The 21,762-nt window shown below is 39.3% G+C and overlaps 1 protein-coding gene across 3 annotated transcripts in view; it reads left to right on the plus strand.

The window, feature by feature from the left end:
* TRPC6 (transient receptor potential cation channel subfamily C member 6) overlaps positions 1-12,703 on the plus strand; it is a 101,563-nt gene extending 88,860 nt beyond the window's left edge. Inside the window, exons 9-14 of one of the 3 annotated variants that reach the window (XR_002433514.1) lie at positions 1,588-1,791; positions 6,228-6,299; positions 6,847-6,930; positions 8,760-8,835; positions 9,702-11,087; positions 11,861-12,703. Coding sequence is in view for 2 of the 3 variants with exons in the window: in XM_021381239.1 (XP_021236914.1) it covers positions 1,588-1,791; positions 6,228-6,299; positions 6,847-6,930; positions 8,760-8,835; positions 9,702-9,850 (585 nt within the window). In the remaining variant the exon portion in view is untranslated. Of the gene's footprint in view, positions 1-1,587; positions 1,792-6,227; positions 6,300-6,846; positions 6,931-8,759; positions 8,836-9,701 lie in introns of all 3 variants that reach the window. The other 2 variants (XM_021381239.1, XM_021381251.1) reach the window with 2 other exon arrangements.

Here is a 21,762-nt window from a genome sequence, read left to right on the forward strand (position 1 = left end):
AACATACTGTTTCCTTCTTACTTTAAACAACCATTTCTTTAGTCCTCTGCAGTGAACAAAACTTTATCTGACAAAGTAAACAGCAGAGCTACTGACAATCAGCACGAACTTTTGCATGCCATGCATTGCAAAGATCTAAATCATTATCATTGCTTTGAAAAAAAGGAAGCAGGTCTCCAGAAGCTAGACCATCCCAGCCTTTTCCAGGTAATGCTTTGCTACAAAGCAGCATGCTCAGGTTGTTAGACGCTGATCTGGTCCCAGGATCTGGGCTCTGGTTTGAGGTCACAGCCTAAGCAAGAGCAGCACACGTTCTCCAGGGAGGTTCAGATTTTTCTGACTGAGAAGACCACAGAATGAACAATCAGGCTCAGACCAATAAAACCCAGGCTGTTATCCATAGGTAGTACTGTAAGTGAATACAAACAGCTTCTAAAACCAGATACGGCTATGTTGAGTCATGTCCTTGGGCTTGACCTCATTCCTTTCTGCAGAATGGACTTCTCTTGAACTTTTCTCTTGAGCTCTGCAGAGAAGGGCCTGGGTGTCCTCGTGGACAAGAGGTTGACCATGAGCCGGCAGAGTGCCCTTGTGGCCAAGGGGTGAATGGGAACAAACTTGAACAAGGGGAGTTCCATCTGAACTAGAGGAAAAACTTTGTTACTTTGAGGGTGACAGAGCACTGGAACAAGCTGACTGAAGAGGCTATGGAGTTGTCTTCTGTGGAGATATTCAGAACCTGCCCGGACACTTTCCTCTATAACCTACTCTAGGGGACTGGCTTTAGCAGGGGTGTTGGATTAGGTGATCTGCAGAGGTTGACTTCCAACTCCTATAATTCCAGGATTTACACAAAGGAGTGAAATAAGTGTTTTGACCATTCTAAATGTTAAACATAAATTCTGGTGATGATAGTATACCTGATTTAATCACATATTTAAGCACGTGGAAGGAATTCATTAAAAATCCCCTGATCTTTTATATGCTCATGTTTAAAGTAGTAAAGTAAAATTCTTAGTTAAAATTTTGATACTACTTCTTCTTCACAAAGAAAATAATAGATTAAACAAGACCAATAAAATAAGAAATCAGAGCTCATTTGCTTATTGAGCATTTTACGTTTTTATTATGTTAACATAGGATTTTTCTCGTTCATTTACTGAGTACAACAGAGTCCCAAGCAAGTGACTTCTCAGTCAAGCCCAAGAGGATGAAGTTGAATGTTGTCATGTTTTTGTTAGGCATTGTATTGTGTGTTTTTACATTTTATGCTTTTTACTCTTACTTATCACAAAGAACATGGGCAAAAAGTCTTTGTGATTCTGTAATGCAGACTGTTAGCACTCATTCTGGATTAACCAATGTATAAATCAATTCTACTTAGTTCTTCTGAAATCGCATTACTTTAAATGTATTAATAACAGTTCAATTCATTTAAATGTGATTTTCAAATATTATAAATAAGCTCTTGATCTGTTTGAATCTGTGCAGCCAACTACACTCAAAACACACTTAACATTATCTAGAGCATCTTCAATACTAAAGATGCTATTAATAAATATTAATAGTAACGTTTCTGTTTTTCAGGATGATGCTGATGTAGAATGGAAATTTGCAAGGGCTAAACTTTGGTTTTCTTACTTTGAAGAAGGGAGGACTCTTCCAGTACCCTTCAACTTAGTGCCAAGTCCAAAATCTTTGCTGTATCTCTTACTCAGACTCAAAAAATGGATCACTAAACCATTTGTGTGCCAAAAGAAAAACTTCCAGGAAGACGCAGAGATGAACAAGGTAATTTTGTGGTACATATACTGAATACTAATTTCAAAAGATAAAAACAATTTTAAGTTTTCGTTGTCAGTGTTGATTCTTTTTTCTGATAAATTTCCTGAATTGCTTGGTCCAGACTGAAATCAGTCACTGGGTACAGGCTGAAATTCTTACTCTGCTTTTTAATATAAATATTTGTCCACTTCTATAATCAGTTAAGTTCCAAAATAACATTGCAAATGTACAGTTCTTCCTGCTTTCTGTCACAGAATCAGAAAATACTTAAGGTTGAAAGGGACCTCAGAGGTCTCTGATCCAACTCCCTCCTCAGTTCTGAGGTCAGACCAGGCTGCTTAGGACTTCATCTAGTCCAGTCTTGAAAACCTCCAAGGACAGAGACAGCACAACCTGTCTGGGCAGTCTTCCATCCAGACTGAACCTGTCTTGTTTCAGGCCAAACAAGCCCAGATTCCTCAGCCTCTTCTGATGGGGAAAGTGATTTAGCCCCCACCACCTCTGCGGCCCTCTGCTAAGCCTGACGGGTGCACTCCAACACCTCCTATGACACTTGGCCACTGGTAAAGATACTGGAAACCAGTAATTAATGTTGTCTTTCAAGTGTCCATACTGGTACCAATACTATATGGTATCTTCATCTGTGACATAGACAGTGGGATCTACCGTCTACCGTAAACATCTCATCGTCTACAAGTTTGCAGATAACACTAAGCTGAGTGGTGCAGTTGAGATGCTAGAAAGAAGGGGTATCATCCACAGGGACTTGGGTAGGCTTGGAAAATGGGCACTCATTAAGTTCATAAAGCTCAAATCCAAAGTCCTGCACCTGGACCAGGGCAGTCTGAAATATCAGTAATATCAACGAAGAATGGATTGAGAGCAGCCCTGCAGAGGACTTGGGGATACAGGTGGTTGTAAAATTGGAAATGAGTTGGCAATATGCGCTTGCAGGGCAGATAGTCAGTAGTACCCTATGCTGCATCAAAAGAGGCATGGCTAAACCATTCCATGATTTATAGATTCATAGATTCCGTGTTAAAAAGTGGAAGTCCCAAGACAAGAACCCTTACTAACCTCTGAGTAAAACCATCCAGCCAGAGTTTTGCCCACAACTTCCTAATGTGGATAAAAGAATATTCTGGATTACAGTGTTAAAATCATAGAATCATAGAATCTTTTGATTTGGAAGGGACTCTTAAAGGTCATTTAGTCCAACTCCCCTGCAATGAATTGGGACACCTAGAGCTAGATCAGGTTACTCAGAGCCCAGCCTGACCTTGTATGTTTCCAGGGGGGCATCCAAAACCTCTCTGTGCAACCTGTTCTAGTGCCTCACCACCCTTACTGTAAAAAACTTCTTCCTTATATCCAATCTAAATCTCCCTTCTTTTAGTTTGAAATCATTTCCTCTTGTCCTGTCACACCAGACCCTGCTAAAGAATCTGTCTCCTTCCTTCTTATAGCCCCCCTTTAGACACTGAAAGGCCACTATCAGGTGTCCCTGGAGCCTTCTCTTCTCCAGGCTGAACAACCCCAGCTCTCTCAGTCTGGCCTCATAGGAGACGTGTTCCATCCCTTGGATCATTTTTGCGGCCCTCCTCTGGATGTGCTCCAACAGGTGCGTGGGTCTCCTGTACTGAGGACTCCACATCTGGACACAGTACTCCAGGTAGTGTCTCACCAGTGCAGAGTAGAGGGGCAGGATCACCTCCCTTGCCCTGCTGGCCTCAATTCTTTTGATGCAGCCCAGGATACGGTTGGCTCTCTGGGCTGCAAGTGCACACTGCTGGTTCCTGTCCAGTTTGCCATCCACCAGTACCCCTAAGTCCTTTTTGGCAGGGCTCTATCCTTTTCTCCTCCAGCTTGTACTGCTAGTGGGGGTGGCCACGAGCCAGGTGCAAGACGTTGCACTTGGAATTGTTGAACTTCAGGAGGTTCACCTGGGCTCACTACTTGAGCCTGTAACATCCTTGCTAAAGTAAAGATAGATTACATCCACAGCTCTTCCTTCATCTGCAAATCCAGTCATTTTATCACAGAGGGCCATCTGGAAGGTCAGGCAGATTTTACCCTTCATAAATCCACACTTGCTGTTCCCAGTTACCATATGCTCCTCCATGTACCCAGAAGTGTTCTCCAAGAGTACTCAATCCATTATTTTCCCAGTTACCAAAGTGACGTTGAGTGGCCTGTGGTTGCCAAGATCATCTATTTCGAGTCCTTCTGAAAATGAGTTTGACATCTGTCAAACTCCAGACTTCAGAGACCTGCCCAAATCTCCATGATCTTGTTGTCATCTTTGCAAGAACTCCATCCGCTCTCAGAACCCATGATTGCAGCCCATCACATCAAACAAACATGCCTAGCCCAAGTTCTCTCAACTTATCCCTGACTCAACTGTCATTCTCAGCCAGTTGGTTGAAACCCTAATCAGAGCCCTTTCACTAGCATGGTACCCTGGTAGGGTATTGGTGAAGCCTGATGAAGGGAAAGCATCAAGTCCCTCAACCCTACTTGCATCCACTGTCACTAACCACCCTGCTCCACTGAGCCACAGATCCACTTTTTCCCTGTTCAGCCTTTTCCTGCTATTTCAGCAGTAGAAGCTCTTCTCATTGCCCATGCAAATGTCAGCTTGAGGTGAGCTTTGGCTTTCCTAATGCCTCCCTCATGCTTAGGCAGTATTTTGAATTCCCCCTTTGCAGCCTGTCTCTAAGCCTGTCCACCAAGACAGCAGTTTGCTTTTATTCTGAAGCTGATATTTGTTTTATACAAGTGTAGTAAAAAAATCACTTGAGTTGATTCATTGCTCTATCTAACAGGCTTGTTGAAAGAGTTTGTAGTCAGTCTATTTTTCTTGCAGTGGTTTGGAATAAATTAAGTTAATTGCATTAGGAGAATGTAGGATTTTATTTGGTGCTGGAAGTGTAAAGACTAACACTGTTATAACACTTTGTGGAAGAAAAGCTTTGCAAGACAACCAGTGAGACTTAGTATGTAGAAAGGTGAGCGTATGGCAACATTCACTTATCAAAAAAAAAAAAAAAAGATTAAGAGTTTGTTACTTTGGCAGAATCAAATATATCCTTTCTGAAACTTTTTAAAGTGGAAGGGTCACTGTTAAAATAGGCAGCAGACTGAGCAGAGGCCTGTTCAAGGTCAGTAATTTTTGTGACGGTGGCTATAGTTTGGCAGAATGGGGGCCAGTACAGAAATTACATGCCTCTGTCGGTTCTTAGCCAGTCTGACAAGCACTTCTTTCATAACAGCTGAAGAGTAAAAGTGAAGAGAAATTCATTACAATCCTAGAAGGAAAGCATGGAGCTACAGTGTGCCCCTGGCAAGCCCCTGCCCCCGGTTAAGTTCATAATGGCTTCATAAAAGAAAACAGATGTTACAAATACTGCCACCAAAGGCAGCCTTGTTTTTAATTTCAGATGTCTCATGCACTACAGGCAAATTTTCTAGCATTTCACAGATCTCATGGAATATTCTGATTTTGGAGGGACCCACAAAGATCACTGAGTCCAACTCCTGGCTCCACACAGAATGCAGAATTCAAACCCTGTGTCTTAGAGCATTGTTCAAATGCTCCTTGAGCTCCGGCAGCTTGGGGCCACATCCACTGCCCTAGGGAAACTGCTCCGTGCCCGACCACTTTCTGGCAAAGAATCTTCTCCCAGTCCTCAGCCTGACCCTCCCCTGACCAGCTCCATGCCGTTCCCTCGGGCCCTGTCGCTGTCACAGAGCAGAGCTCAGCGCTGCCCCTCCACTCCCTGTGAGGAACTGCAGTCGCCATGAGGCCTCCCCTCATCTCGTGTCATTTCGTTTGGGAAATCTAATCCTGATGTATTTCAGATCCATCAAAGGTAGTACAACATTTGCTCAAGGTTTTAGTGACTCAGCATTTTCAAAGCTTTTCATCAAGCTGCTTGATGAAAGTTGATTTCACCACTGCATTGAATTTCAAGCAGTACTAGAGAAAGTTGAAATGTGAAGCAAGTTTAAACAAGAATGTTTTTTTCTAAGAGCAATGGCATGCATGCTGCATTTCTCCTTTCACACAACACTCCCGGAGGAGACTTACTTTTGTCAGAGTTTGTATCATTGGCATATTAAAATTACCTTTTCTTCCCTCTGCAGTTACTCTTGTGCAAATTTTTAATTGATATTTCCTTAAAAACATGGATACTAATTCACTGAGTAATGTGACAAGCTGAGTTCATTTCAGCAGTAGAAGTTTTTAGGAGAGGAAAAAGCAGTAGGCAGGATGCTTAACAAATTCTGTGTAAAAATGAAGTTATAAGGAAATCTTGGCAATTTCTGCCACCAAGTGGTCAATCAGTAGTGTACAATCAATGTTTAGTGTATGAAGCACACAAATGTGCTTTTTGCAGAGGAAGGAAAGTCTTCATTTTATTCTACTACATTATTTCCAGGAATTATTCATTAGGAAACCAGGAGCTGAAGAAGCAGGAAGATGTTTTTTCTCTTTTAATCTAATAATGAAGGTGAGGCCCAGAAGAATATGTATTAGTTTTCAAACCCTGAAAAACAGTGATTATACAGTTATGTGCATACACTATCCCATATTTTTGTTATAAATCACATCATTTAAGTTTAAAGAGATAAACTTATGTTTTCCAATATATATTCAAGGCATGTGAGGTATTCAAGCAAGAAAAAGCAACATTAGTGTTTTGCACATCTTTAGTTCAATTTCCATCTGAATTCAACTTAGTATGGTAGATATAAATATTAATTATTCACTATATATCTCTCTATATATTGTACAATTGTTTTTGCTTTTTTAAAATACACATAATCCAAAGAAAACCTCCCAGTTTCTCCCTGTCGTACAGCACAGTCTGAAACGGCTTGTTTCAAACCCTATGATGGAGTTCTGCACAGGTACAAAGACTACTACAGTAATTTCATACTCCCAGAACTGGACTCAACAGTTAATGTTCTATCATACAATATCTGCATGTTAAAAGAGTCATTTAAGCATATTGTTCTTGTATTTATTTTGTATTATAAGTAACGTTTCCATTTCAGCTTGGTCAAAGGAAGCAATCAAGTATAAGAAGTTCTGATGAAATCCACTTAAACAGTTTAAACAATCCTCCAAGACAATACCAGGTAATACCACTTTATTTTTACACTAGGTCAAGAAAGTGTGTAACTAGCAGATCAGACTGACAGCATGAGGACAGTCTGAATTTATGCTAAACAACATGAATCAAGAACAAATCCATGGATTTTGTATACATCAGAAATAAACGCAATAATTTAGAATAAAATGTAAGGGTTTTTTTGTCTTTGTTGTTTGCCCTTATAGTGCAATATTTTATAGTGTTTGAAAATATTTTTAATTTTAGATACAGATTGAGTCTTCAACTCCCTCAGCTGCACAGTGCAAACTAAGAAAACAGAAAAGAAATGCAAGAGATTCCTGGTCTGTTTGCTGAAGCAGCATAGCTTATTGTGTCATGTTTCTATATTCTAATACCTCAAGCGCAGGAAATATCTTTCAGCCTTTATGCTTTCATTAGTCTCTTTATTTTTTGCCTCCTGATAATCTTAGTCTCTATCACTGCATCGTAATGATACTGGTCATGAAAAAGGGAGAGTTTCTTAGAATAGACTTGTATAGATGCTGCATAATACAACACTGGTGCAGAGGAAAGAAACCAAGTTTGTTTCTTCAACAAAAAGATATTGGAAATAGCGTAGAATAAAGTATTGATACCCTTTTTAACCATAACGCAAAAACAAGTTGGTTTATTTGCTGTGCACCGCTGTTCTATTGTGCAGCATCTATTCAAGTCTGTCCCAAAAGCTTACTTTTTCACGACCAGTATCATTACGACGCAGAGATAGATAGTAAGATTACAAATTTATCCCATAAACATGAGGATGTGTGTCTTTGAATTTGAAACATTCTCAGGTTACTAGAATAAACAGTAACACATCTGAATTTGCAAGCATGACTGTATTGATGCTCTGGAGCCACTAAACTAGGATGATTTACTTCTCAGCCACCTCTGTTCAAATCTGTTGCTGTGGAGACAAATGCAGACACAAAATCCTATATGTATTTTCTATCCTGTAGTGAAAAACAAAAAATATTGTGTTGCCATGTTTTAAACTATATGAAAATATTAAAACCAAGATAGATATACAAAAGTAGTTAGATAGCTTATTATTTAAGTTATTTGAACTAATGGGAAAAACAGGGACGGAATTCATTCATCCTAGAAAGGTAAAATTTTCATCTAAATTTGCTGATATAGGTCACCTGTTTTATTAGTGGAGAGGGTAATCATTCACATAGTGTGATTCATTTGATCAGTTTTAGCTGTCTGAGCTGAACTTGCTCTCACATTTGCTTTTTCTCTCCATAAAGGGAGTTAAAGGTGACTGCTACAGATAGGTATATTTACATTATAAACTCTCTATGTTTGGTTAAATGAGTCATAGCCGAGGTGCTTAAATGACTCTTTTAACACGTGTCCCATTTTCTCCAACATTTATATTAAAAAAGATAGCTTATTTGTTATAATACTAAAAATAGATTAAAATAAATATTGCAAAAGGTCTCTTAGCAATTAGCCTGGTTATTCAGGGTCACTGTCATCTGGTAGCAATGAAGGCCAGATGTTTTCACCTCTGTGCAGATCAAAGCTGCAACTGTATTAATCATTCTTATAGATTTTAGTAGTGATCCAATTTGAGCTTCATGAATAATGACATTAGAAAGATAATACTTGGTTTTCTAACTTTCATGTGCATACTTGTATAGAGTAATAACGCTTAAATATCTACTAGAGATTTTTACATCCCTACTTCTAATCTGACAAGCCCTACACTGAAAAGTCTGAATGCAAGAAAAATAGCATATTCATTTATGTTGAAATTTCATAGCAATAATCAAGGAAGAAAACTTTTTCTTACTTTCTTCTCTGCAGAAAATAATGAAGCGTCTGATTAAAAGATATGTACTGAAAGCTCAGATAGATAAGGAGAGTGATGAAGTCAATGAAGGTGAGTATGTTGATGAATTACACGTTTATTTCTAATAAGAGAATCAAAACAACCTAATTAAAGTTGTTACATACTCCACTTGAAAAAATGTCCCCAATATGCTTAATCCACTTGGCATATTTATAAGTGCAAAAGGTGAAATTAACATTATATTGAAGTTAAGGAAGAGATGTGGCTTTCTGTTTCTCCTTTCCTATTAGGAGATATCACCAATCTGGCACTTTCTCATGAAGAGTGATGCTGTCTAATATAGACCATGCACTGCCTGCACAGGAGCTGCATTTAATGCAGTGGCTGGTTTGGGGCCCTCCCTTCCTTGGATATGTGTTCTTATTAGGGATAAGCATACGCACAGAGATACACATACTTCATATGTTTTTCTTTTTGTGGTCTGTTAGCTGAAAACAGATGGTGCATGCACTTAGCAGAAATGTTCACCATTGTTTGCACACTTCACCACTGTTTGCACACCTCTGATGCTGGAAAGGCACTTAATGCAGAATGAAAAACAGAGGACATCTCTCTGGATAGTGAGAGGCCTTGTGGCTGGCCAGGACAACTCAGGCGCACAGTCTGAATGATTTCCCTTACAGTAGAGTAGGTCAGCAACTTCCATATGAAGGATCATTAAGGTTTTGTGAACTGATATGAACTCTCACACTTTCACCTTCGGATTTGTTTATTTCTTGAACTGCTTCTTTGTATTCCTATCCATAATCCAACATTCATCAAGGGGCCACAGAACACCCACACACTTCTGGTTCAGTGAAGAAATCTGGAGAAAACCCATGATGACTGACAGATATTTGGATATGTTACTCTGTCTTTCTTTTCTTAATAGTATGACCTTCTAATGTCTGTTACAGGTGAACTGAAGGAGATTAAACAAGACATTTCAAGTCTCCGGTATGAACTCCTTGAGGAAAAATCTCAAAATTCAGAAGATCTGGCAGAACTTATAAGAAAACTTGGGGAAAAACTGTCAATCAACTCTAAAGAAGAAAGCAAGAGATAACCAAATATTTAGGAAATGCAGCCGAACGTTAATCCACTCAAAGCCATATTTCTGTTTTTCTCAAGTCTAGCTCACATTTCTACTATGGATTCAGAAATTACATCATTCCAATTCTTTATTGCAAAAATCACAGTGGCAAATCCTCTGTGTCTATGCTAAAGACAAAATACCACTTGATATTTATTTATTCATTACCTGTTGAAGAGATAGTTTTAGATCATTTTAATAATCAATTTACCTCTTTTGAATGTGAGTGGAATCTTAATAAGCCCAGTCATGAAAGATTAAAAACATAAATCCAAACTTTTCCTACATTAACTGGTTGTTTTTCCAAATTCCATTTAATAGACATACATGCATTTGTTTACATATTTATATCAAAATTTATTTAATTTTTCAAGCATCCCAACTAGCAAAAAAAAGGGAAAAAAAAAAGCTAATTGCCATTCTTAAAATTGTGCAGGATATTAAAGTAATTTATTTGAGCACCTCATTGAAAGGGGTAGGTAGCAGAATACTCAGAGGTCTTCCCTACTTATCTCTATCACTGCTGAGGTGTCCTGAAAGATGCCTAGGTTCCAATGGGAGTTGTTGCATTAAGAAGGAAATATTTTTCACCAAGCTTATTGAAGAGCTGTTGCTGAGGCCTGAAGGAAATTCCTTTAATCCAAAACAATTAATCTTTGAAGTTCTAGTCTGTTCCAGAATTCCCAAGTTCTGCTTTTATGTCTTGAAGTAAAGCTCACAAACTGCAAGGAAATTTGAATAAGACTTGATTAAGTTGGGAAATACTAAAATATTAGGTGCAAAGCCTCTTAATTCTGGGAATGTTATGCACTGGGGACCATGCTTCCTCACAGTTAAACTTCTTTAAATTGTTGAATTTCGTTCAGATGTATCCATAGCAAAAGAAAACATGTTGTTCCAAAAGCATGAAATCGCATGTTTGGATTTGCATTGCTTTTTTTTTTTTTTTTTCCTGGGAGAATCTTCTGTGCTGTGTTTCCTAGGATTTCATCAACGAAGAATCTTCTCCATGTCATCAACAGTATCCTCCAATGCTTCCACCTTGCCCACTGCAGTACTCCCATGTCTCTGTTTGGCTGGAGGAGTGGTAGCGTATGCTGAGTCTAGTTGTCAGTTGTGTGACTTGCCAGCCAATACCTACATGCAGAATAGTTGGCTGTTTTCTGTTATTCCAAGTGGATGCCATCTCCTTTTTCCCTCAATTAATACAGTAAGTAGGGTTTCTCTCTTCTAACAATCACCAGTTCTGAGATTGTTATAAGCATATGTTATGTTCCTCTTTAAGCTTGTTTAAAGGTAGCAAAAGGGCAGGGAAATATTTTAACACAAAATTCAAGATGCATAATGCACCTATAAAAACCTTGTATGCTTAGGAAACAAGGCTAGGAATGGCTCAACAGTAATTGCTTTTAAATTAGCTTTGTGGGACTTATTTATTGTGGAATGTATCAGAATCTTTCCACATCTCTCTTTTAGACTGGAGGTGTAAAAATGTGTTTTTTAATGGTTGCAGATTAGTTTCCAGCTGAATTTACTGATAGTCCTTTTTTTAAAAAACGTTGGTCAAATCACTGTGTATTTTCAGGGAAAAAAAGACTGAATGAGAACTGGTTTTGCAACCACGTAGAGATACGTGGAACTGAGCAGTTCTGTCCTGCCTGGAGTGCAGTCAGAGTCATGCAGGTTGGTCTTCCCAGATGGTATTTACCATGAGTTCGGGGAAGTTCTCAGCCTTATGCTTAGCCCATGAGGTTAGCCACTATTGGAGCATGTGGGACTCAGACACAATGAACTCAGGGTTTAGAAAATTTTTAAGGTCTCTGAGAGAGGAGAAAGGAGGTGAGATTTTCAAAGGTACTAGAACAGGCTATATTACAAACACTGTGTGTGACTGAAAATCTATGAGCTACAGAATAGTCAATTTAATAACTTGCCTTTGATAATTAAAAAGCATTACCTCATAACCTGCCATATTTCCTGCAGTAGTCCACAGGGAGTGCTGCAGACTCTGAGATGGCTGCACTGGTTGGTCGTCGGCAGAGATGCTCTGGTTTCTGTGTCAGCCACTGTGTGGGAACGAAGGCAGTAGGGGTGGTCTGTGGCTGGAAGTCAGCATGAAGCTTTCTTCACTGTCTTTTGGCTCCTTGAAGGCTTCTGTCCATCTCCTTGAGTCAGGATGGCCGCTGATTTCGATTTTGAGTTCCCACATGAATACTTGCGGCCTGGTTTTCTGAAGTAGTGAGTGCTTTCTACAGCTCCAGTTAATGACCACATTAGAGACCCCGCTGCACAAAGATTTTCCACCTTTAAGAAGTTCTTCAGAAAATCTGTTGGCCAGAATTTGACTTGCAATTACAGTCAAAATTTGCTTTCACTAATAGTAAGTTTTTGATCACTGTAATGTACAATTTGGATTTGCAGCTCAGTGCTAGATGATGGTAAAACCTTCAGTCTCCATAAATCCAATGTAAAGAAGTGGCACTTAGGGAAATGTGTAAACATAATTTAAGATCCTGACACTTCTAAAGTGAAGATTTTTATTACAGAGGTAAAATGGACACTGTGAATTTGTTTAAGCCCAAATTTTGACTTACCTTAAAACTATAGGATCGTAATGTATATATTGTATTTCATGAAAAAAAAACATGGATTTTTTTAATTCAATGAATATATTTTATATGTAGTTACTCATTGAACAATTTGTTAAACATATTTGAAGAGGTCTAATGCCAAATGTAGTGTGACAAACATTGTAGTATTTAAAATGAGCACAATACCAAATATCTAATTCTGATAAAAAAAATTAAACGTACCAGACTCAAAATACCTTTGTGTTGCATTGTATGATCACATTGGTCCTTCGTTGTCTCATGGAAATACTTTAAATTGCTAACAGTTCTACTACTGCTACAAAAAACAAATGTTTCCTGGAAGGCTCAAAGGTCTTGTCCTACTTGATTAGATTCAAAGTGAAATATATTGCCTGCTCTGACTAATTGTGACTGATGCTGGATGTTTCTGAAGGAGCTTGTATTAAGCAACAGGCAATTTTCATCCTACGTGGTTCTGCTTCTGGTTTCTAATGACAAAAGATTGACTTAACTTCACTGAGGAAGTGTTCCCAGACTTTTTTTGGGTGAATTATTAGGATAACAAAGTAGTCTTGCTACCTACTTAAGTGTTTCTTTAAATCATGTTAATTTTTTGAGCTCATCAATTCACAGCTCCTGCAACAGCAGCTTTCACATCTAAAATAGATTTATCATGGAAAAGGATTGGCTTTTAACATTTTTTCCCATTAATACATCTTAAATTTGAATTACGAGACACGAGTAGAATCCATCATCTCCTCTTTGTTTATATGAACATTTCACTAAAAAATATAGGAGGGCTTAAATAGTGAACAGAATAAAATAAATAAATGAATAAACACAATAAAATAAATAATTCTAAGACAATCCCAAAATTAACATTGCTTTGCAGTAGTGTTTCTCCAATTATTATGGTTGAAACCAAATCATGCCAAGCTTATATATAAAGGTGGAACGCAGATATTACAGACTAACACTGTAATGCAGGTTTCATGTATTCAAGATTTTCAGAAACATGTCCTGAGTGAGAGTTAAAGGATTTCATGAATGTATTCAGATATTCCATGTTAAAATCTGCTGTATTTCACCCTCTTTTAGAGCACTGGCAAGCCAAGCCAATGAATCCTAGTGGTTTTAGAAGGAGGATATACAGAGTCATCTGATATTCTATGTCAGCCATGAATATTTCTGTATCTGAGCTCATCTAGACTTTCTTTACGTGCAGTGCATAGCAATGTTCAGTGGCACGATTGTGCCTCATCTGAAGATAGGCAACTATCCTAGATGAGTCATATATTGGAAGTGGTCGTTTCTATCAAATTACTGTAAAGATGCCACTGTAGCTATTACCAATGTCTACAACAAAGTGTGAGATGTCTCGGCTTACAGAAATTAGCACTGCAGTACACTGCAGAGTGTGAACCATCACAGATGGTCATCTGCTTGAAGTGCTTGAATTGATGAAGCCAGCCATTGAGAGGGGCTGGAGCTAACCTGCCACCAGAGGAATCCAACCCATCCTCCAAGGATAATGTAGAAGTATAGTTCTTCTTTACTCTGAGGTAATATTACATTTTTTTCCTTCTTCACTAATGTAACTATGGGTAGGCATAAATGAAAATGCCCATTAACTGCATGTACCCAAGACATTACAAAAACTGCAATTTAATGTGCATTAATGTGCACTTGGCAACTAAATTCTTGGTGATGAAACAGAAACTTTACAATAAAGAGAAGTTAATATCCTGTACTATATTACATTTTGGTAAGCATCTATTTTCAATATTATTTCTTTAAAGTAAAATTTACAATATACAGTCTGATCTTGGCAATGCTTCAGCTACAGCAGCTGTATCATATAATTTACTAAGAGCATATTCTCATGGCTGCAGTGTCCCAAAATGCAGTTTAGTCCAATGAAATCTTGCATTTGTTTGTCATAGATTTTCCTCAAGATTGAAATCTCTAGCTGAACATTCTAATTAATACATTATGGACAACATAATGTGCAACTGTGCTCATTCACAGAACAGTAGAAATCTTCCTTTTGTTAAAAACTACTCATTTTTTCATGTAAATATTTAATGCTTCTTTAGAAAATTCCTGCTGTGAATAATATTTCTTATTTCCATGCATTTGTGTTCATCTTAAATTTTAATTTGCTCTGTGGAAGATAGAACTCATAAATCAGAAAGTTTCTCATTGGAAAAATGAAAATGTACTTCTTAGTCTCTTATAAAAAGAGAAGTTAGGTGGGGCTGAGATACGACTATGAATTTTACACTGTTAGGTTATGGAATCCCATAAGATACAGTGCTCTTCCCTGGTGTATATAACCTTGAGTAGCTCAAAAGACTGCAGTTATTGCAGGCTCCTGTTTCTCTTTCTGTTTTTGTCACCATCCTTAATGTGACATCGTTGCAGTGATCATGAGGTGATCACTTCAGAGATCACCTCAGAAGTCTTTCAGTGCTTTTTATGTCCAGGCATATTTGAGAAGCACCTGATTTTGCTTTAACCATTTCAAAATGATGTGATTCAACTCCTTGACCTTTATTCTATACTCCTTTAATCAATGGATCTCCAATCAAAGTAATTGGAAAAGATCGTAAGGACAGCAAGACCTCTCACCAATTACTGCCATTACTGTCATGAGCATTACAGACTCAGCATGAGGGAGATAATTTAATGTATTGCCTATTGCTAACAGACCAGAGCAGTGAGCAAAACCAAAATCACCTGCACATGGGGATGTGCTCCTTGTGATGCCCATGGGCTGCAGGGGGATCTGTGGGCCTCTCCTGGGCCGCAGGGTACTGCTGCTCTGCACCTGGAGCACCTCCTGCCCTCCTCCTGCGCTGACCCTGGGGGCTGCAGTTGCACAGCACTGTTTCCCTCCCTCCAATTTTTTCTCCCAGAGGCACACCCAGCATCGCTCACGGCTCAGCTCTGCCCAGCGGTGTGTCCCTGTGGGAGCATCTGGAGCTGCTCTGCTGACATGGGGCACTGCTGGGCACTGCTCACAGAGCCACCCCTGCAGCTCCCCAGCACCAAAACTTTGCCACCTAAGCCCAGTACATGTAAGCGAAATCTATTCACTCTCAACTGATGAATGAACTACTGCAAATAAATGTACTTTCCCTTTGTCAAACCAATTCAACTTTCTGTTGAACTCATCTTCTCCATTTGTGTTAGGGAAGAATGACACTGTTGTAAAGTTCTGAATAATATTGCTAAGCACGCTTGAATAATTAGTTTGAGGAATTTATAAAAGAGAAACTTTAGCCTTCCTGAAATGTAGTGTTTCCTTGTTTCCTGAAAAGATTTTGAGTAACTACACACAGATCTCCATTGGTGTAATCCACTGCAGTAGAGGAAAAAAGAAAAAAACAACACAGATGATTTTTTTAGATTGATACATTCACAACAAAAGGCATTGCTGTGGGATTGCTCATGGGAGCTGCAATTGTAACAATGCCCATTATAGCACACACGGCGCCTGTCCCATCTGCGGCCTCATGAGTCGTTCCCCATCTTCTCATGGTAAGCTGGGGCTTTGCAGATGGCTCAAAGCAAACTTGCTTTTGAACAGAGAAAAATAATGAACACAGTAAATTGTTTAAAATGCCATGCATCGTTCATCTGTATGATGAACAGAAAATAAGCACATATCGGGTTGTTATCAAACCATGTCCCAGTAAAGGATTCAGCAGTACTGTGGATGGCAGTGCTGAACAAAGCTCATATGACTTCCCTGAGGTTGGAGTTCTATTTCCCGACTGAAAATACTTATTCCAGAAATGACCTTCTGCTCAAATTCACCAACATCATTTAACAGTGCTGTGAGCTTCTTCCCACTGGAGTGGACCTTGCACATTGCTTTGTGCTTTTGTTGAGGAAACCATGATACATGATGCAGCCACATCCTTTCAGCAGAGACTTCTCTGACCCTACAGGAGGCCATGGCTCCAACAACAGTCATAAAGCCAAGCCCAGCTGGACCAAGAAAGATTTATCAGCATACCAGCGAGAAGAAATAAAGAAGAAATCACTCCTACAGAGCCAATGGTTATTTTAACAGCTGAAGTCTGCCTGTAACCACCTATAGATGTTCCAGTTGTCTGGGGATTTTGCCTCTTCTGTTTTAGATATTCACAATGTAGATAACTCAGCAGCCTTTTCGGTTCCTCCTCTAGTCTCTAAAAAGAAACAGAAGATTCCAGGGCACAATTTTAGATGTCTAAAATATGCCATCAAAACACGCTTTCAAAAGAGCTCTTCTTACTGCTCAGGTAAGTCCCATCCTCTGTCACAAACCTTTAGTTGTGAACACCTGTGTGGTAAGCACAGGCCTTCAGCACCTTCTGCTTCATGGACTTTGCACAGACTTCTATTGCCTGAATGATGCTTCAGAGGTAAGTCGTGGTTTAGGGCGGGGGCTCAACGTCGGCCCAAACTATTTGCAGCTCAGCATCTTGAGAAAATGGGAGAACCTTAGTGGGTGAGCAAGGAGGTCTACAAGGAAGTAGTGACCTTGACAAGAACTGATGGCTGTTGCACTTGGAAGTATGCCGAGAGATTTTCTGTGCAGCTGATTTCACATCTTCAAACAATGCACTTTAGTAAGACTTGGCACATCTATATTAGGTCATTTATTTATGCACGTAAGTTTTCTAGTCAATACCTAAAACTTAATGTGATGGAGAATGAGGAGGACGTAGGGTTTGTGTTGATGGTCCCAGCAACGTATCCCCACCAGCCTATCCCAGCAATAGCTCCTAGTATTATGGCATGTCATGGTCCTCATGCATTTCCTCAGCAGCTCTATAGGAGTGAACACAGCTACATATGTCTCAGAAGACTGACATTTTGGCAAATGCTGTTATTGTCATGCTCACTCAGAATTCAAATACAAGAGTTTCCTTTTACACAGAGAACAAGCCAGCAGGCCGCAGCTGGTCTCTGAAAGTATCTCTAGACCAAATAATCCCAGACTTCACTTTAATAAATGAAAGACTTGAAAATTGCAGGCAATCTTGGTCACTGCAAGGTTGATGTGTACATGCGTCTCCAAAAAACTGTTTCTGCTGCACTTACCCCTTCTGTTATTCTAGTACTTCTTTTGAAAAATGAATTGTTAAGCATGCTCATTTACTCTTAGGTTTATTGACTTACATGCTCGGTTTAGGCAGGAATTCAATAGAAATAAATATATTTCAAGTCAACATTTTCAACATCTATAAATTTTACAGTGTTGGCATAACATAGTCAGCAGCTACTAGCCAATAGTTTGTCATATCAAGATATTCCCATGTGCAACACACAACTGCAGTTAGGTAAAGCCTTCTGCATACCTGCAGATCACAGGATGCGTGCCAGAAGAACACAGATGGTAGCAAGGATCCATCTTATGTAATGGCTTTAGCTAAGACAGCCCAGACTTTCTGGCAGGTAAATGATGTTTGAATTCATCAGGGCACGCTGTAGCAGAGATGCTACTCCAGACTTTGACTTTGAGTCAAATTAATCTATCCCAGAGGCAGTGGCATTATACAAAGAATGAATTTGCCTTCCTGTGTACCTTGATAGCATAAATTAAGCATTATAGTAGGACTGACGATTACCTATACATATGCTGTTCTGTGCCATACCTACTTATAGTTGCTTGTCCAAAGTAAATTCAGTCTAAGAGCAAAGGTGAAAACCACCTTGAGAAGCTAGTCTTCGAATAAACTGTTAGGTATTTCTCAATTCAGATGGCTTGGTGGGTAAGATAGAATGAGAGGAACAATTAAAATCAGGGCAGAGTTGTAACAGAGTCTCTGTGGGACTGTGGCTAGGCTTTTGGAGTCCAGCAAGGATGATTCTAGCATCTCCAATGACTTGGTTTATGAACTATTGTAAATTCCTTTGGCAGTAAGTGCGTGTGGATGACAGGCACAGAAACTGTTGACAGCTCCCTGTTGATTTAGCTGAGTCACATCACGACAGCATCTTTTTTTTCCTAGTACTATCCAAAACAAATATAATTGCTGTCTGGATCAAAGAGAGGATTTGATGTAACCTAGGAGCATTTCACATTTGTTCCAATTTATGATAATTACAGTCTATTGTTAGACTCTTGAACACTGTCTGTGTAAGTCCCATTGAAACCTGTAATCTGCTATGTTCATCCCCATAAATGTCTTAATTATATATATAACTACATAAAATATCTTTCTTTTTCAAATAAAGCAAGTATTTTAGCAATTTTATTTCCCAACTGTATTTCTTTGTCCCTTCATCTACTCTTTTCCCCAGTAACAATGAGCTTGAAAACAATAATTTCCCACAACAGTGCCATGTCTCTGCCAACATAAACTCATTATACCACGGCCAGAGGCCTGAATTAACAAGTCCAGTTAGGAAATACATGTATTGACTCAGTAACAATTATAATATAACCTGCTTATCCTCATGCAGTACCTTTGTCAAGGTTGTGGCTAATTGCATTAAATGCATCAGCTTTCCAGAAATCTCCACATAAAAAAAGGATAATTTAAAAAAAAAGGCTTATCTGAGCAAACTCAATTCTGAAAACCAGCACAATTGTCCTCATCCTTATTTCTTTTTGATTACTGTGTAAAAGGAATTAAAGATTGCAATCAGGCCCTCGAAAAATAGGGATAAATTATCCTTGGTGCTACCAGAGGCTGTAAGTAGCTCTAACACATATAAATCCCTTCAGCCGGCTGCATCCCTATAAAAAGCAAACTTTATAGCCTTGTTCATATTTTACTTGCATTCCCAGGCTGCAGCAGCAGTGATTGCAATGGGTGACCTGGCCAGGCACCAGTCTAAATCAAGTCGATCAGCCTCAGATGGCCTGGCGTCTCTGTGTTCTTACATTTGTGAGCTCTATTTCTCTGAAAGCGTGCATGCAACCTGCCAGCCAAGCAGGAACGCAAGCTTAATTCAGCCTGAAGCCTGGCTTCCTCTCACATTGTTTGGATGAAGGTGCTAAGGAAAAGCCAGGCACGGAGGCAGAGCCCACATACACCTTTAAAGTAATTTCACAGAGTTTTTCTAGCTGTAGTGCATTTGGACCTGATGGAGGAATTTGATATTTGAGGTCACTATTGTAATGTTCCTAGTGCCTTCACTTGACTCCATGTGACTCACACAAGGCTGATAAATTGGCCTAAAATCCTCCAAAACAGGTACAACGAGGCCTTATCTGTTTTACAGGTGTGAGAACTACTTTGGGGCAGTGATGTCAGCACTAATACTTGGGGTGATATGTGCCTGTCACACTGTTTCTCCCAGGTGTGCAGCGACTGATGGATCAAACCCTGGGAAACCACAGGCATGCACATCACTCCCAACAATCATTCCACAAAATCCACATCGCACTGTTTATATCCATCTCCCATAGTAGTGGGTGACATAAACATAAAGCAAAGTGTGGCGCTTTTGGGGCTGTTTCCTGCTACTCAGTAATGAAGCAAAGCTCTTCTCTGCAGACCGCCATTATAAATCCGTCTCAACGGAGCAGAGCTTTGAAGGCAAAAAGTGAGAAGAATGTGGGTGAATGACAGCGTGCAAGGAGACGAGCCACCACGCCGGGGCAGTGCGGCCCTGCTCTTGGCTGGCAGCGCCGTGCCCAGCCCAACCCAACGCCTACAGCAGAGCTCAGAGGCAGCCTTGCTCAGTCACTCACACACACCTGCATATGCATTATACATATAAAAAGATACACATATTACATACATACTCAGAGATACATATATGTGTTTTATATATGCACATGTTCTACATATAAACACATCAAACTTACTTATTTTTTTGTGGCACTTTGAGCATTCAAATGCAATGCTTTCTATAAAGTAGATGGTCAAGCAAGGCTCTTCACTTGAGTGAAACCACTCAAAAGCAACAACAAATGCTTAAGGAAAATGTTTCAGACTCGATGATCGTGTAGTTATTATACATCTCAGTCCCATGCTGAGAACAAGAGGCAATGGACACAATGACCTGCAAAAGGCTCCGATTAGATGCTAGGAAATGTGTTTTCCCACTGGCTATTCTCACACACTGGCATAGGCTGCTCACAGAGTTCTTATTTTTGGAGATTTTCAAAACCTAACTGAAAAAATCTTTGAGCCATTTTTGCAGGGCTGGATCTGCTTTGAGCAGGTCATCTACTGAGCTTCCTTCAAGACTAAAATCCTCTGAGATTCTCTGATTCTATTATGAATACCTTTATATTCACAAGACTCATTGATTGAAAGTATTATTCCCACTTATCCAAGACAACTATTTGTAATATCGGACCAGCTGTATTTGCACATTTGACTTAATTCCTAACTTAGAACTCCAGTAATTGGAGGGATGATAGAAATCTTCTGAGATCTCAACACTGCACTTTTCCCTTGGTGAGTTTAGGAAATACATCAATTATTATGCATGACATCCAGACCTATGATTAATCCCTTCCCTCTCATCTGAGCACAGCAATTTTTCAGTATTTATTTTGTTTTCCCAGCCAAGGAAAATAAACAAGGAACAAGCAGCCAAGCAAAAGCCCCAAGCAGACAAGCCAACGCAGGCAAACAAATGTGACCCATCCCTACTTGGGAAGGCTGGCGAATGCAGAATGTAACCTCTTTATCTTGCAGAATATTATTCCAATCTGATGCAACAGAGTTTAAAAGTTGCCTAGAAAATTGCCTGACAATTTTTTTAAAAGAAATTTTATTAATTCTTTATGGTATCATCAAAATGAAGCTCTATAAAGGAAGTCATCCCTTGAATAACATTCAGTATAAATGTATTAAGTCCCTGAACAGGGAAACTCTAAAGTCATAAGGTACACCTCCTGTCATTCATAAGGAAAACCCAACCAAGAATTGCATTGTGCTCAACCTACCTCAGCTATTTTCATCTCATTCTGTTTATTTTCCAGTATCTTTGTCTCATTTCCTACCTTGCACCATTTTTTTCCCCCAATAAATACTTGTTCATCAAAATTTGGTGTTGATTTTGGAAGAGCTGGGTGGAGGCAGTGGACTGACAGAGCTCACTTGTGCGGCAGGAACCATGAGATGGGAGCAGAGAACTGCCCTGGATTTACAGCAGAAGGTCAAATGAATTGGACTTTTTGTGTTTTGATTGCTGTGGACCAGCTTAAATGAGTTACAAATAAGTATGAATATGCCTTGATTCCTTCCTTCCTTTGTTCCTGGAACTGTACTAGATTTATTCAGATTTTGTAACAAGAAGAGATGCCTCTGTGCTCTCAATTTTCATTCATTG

Source organism: Numida meleagris, chromosome 1 (assembly GCF_002078875.1).
Source record: "Numida meleagris isolate 19003 breed g44 Domestic line chromosome 1, NumMel1.0, whole genome shotgun sequence".
Taxonomy (NCBI): Eukaryota; Metazoa; Chordata; class Aves; order Galliformes; family Numididae; genus Numida; species Numida meleagris.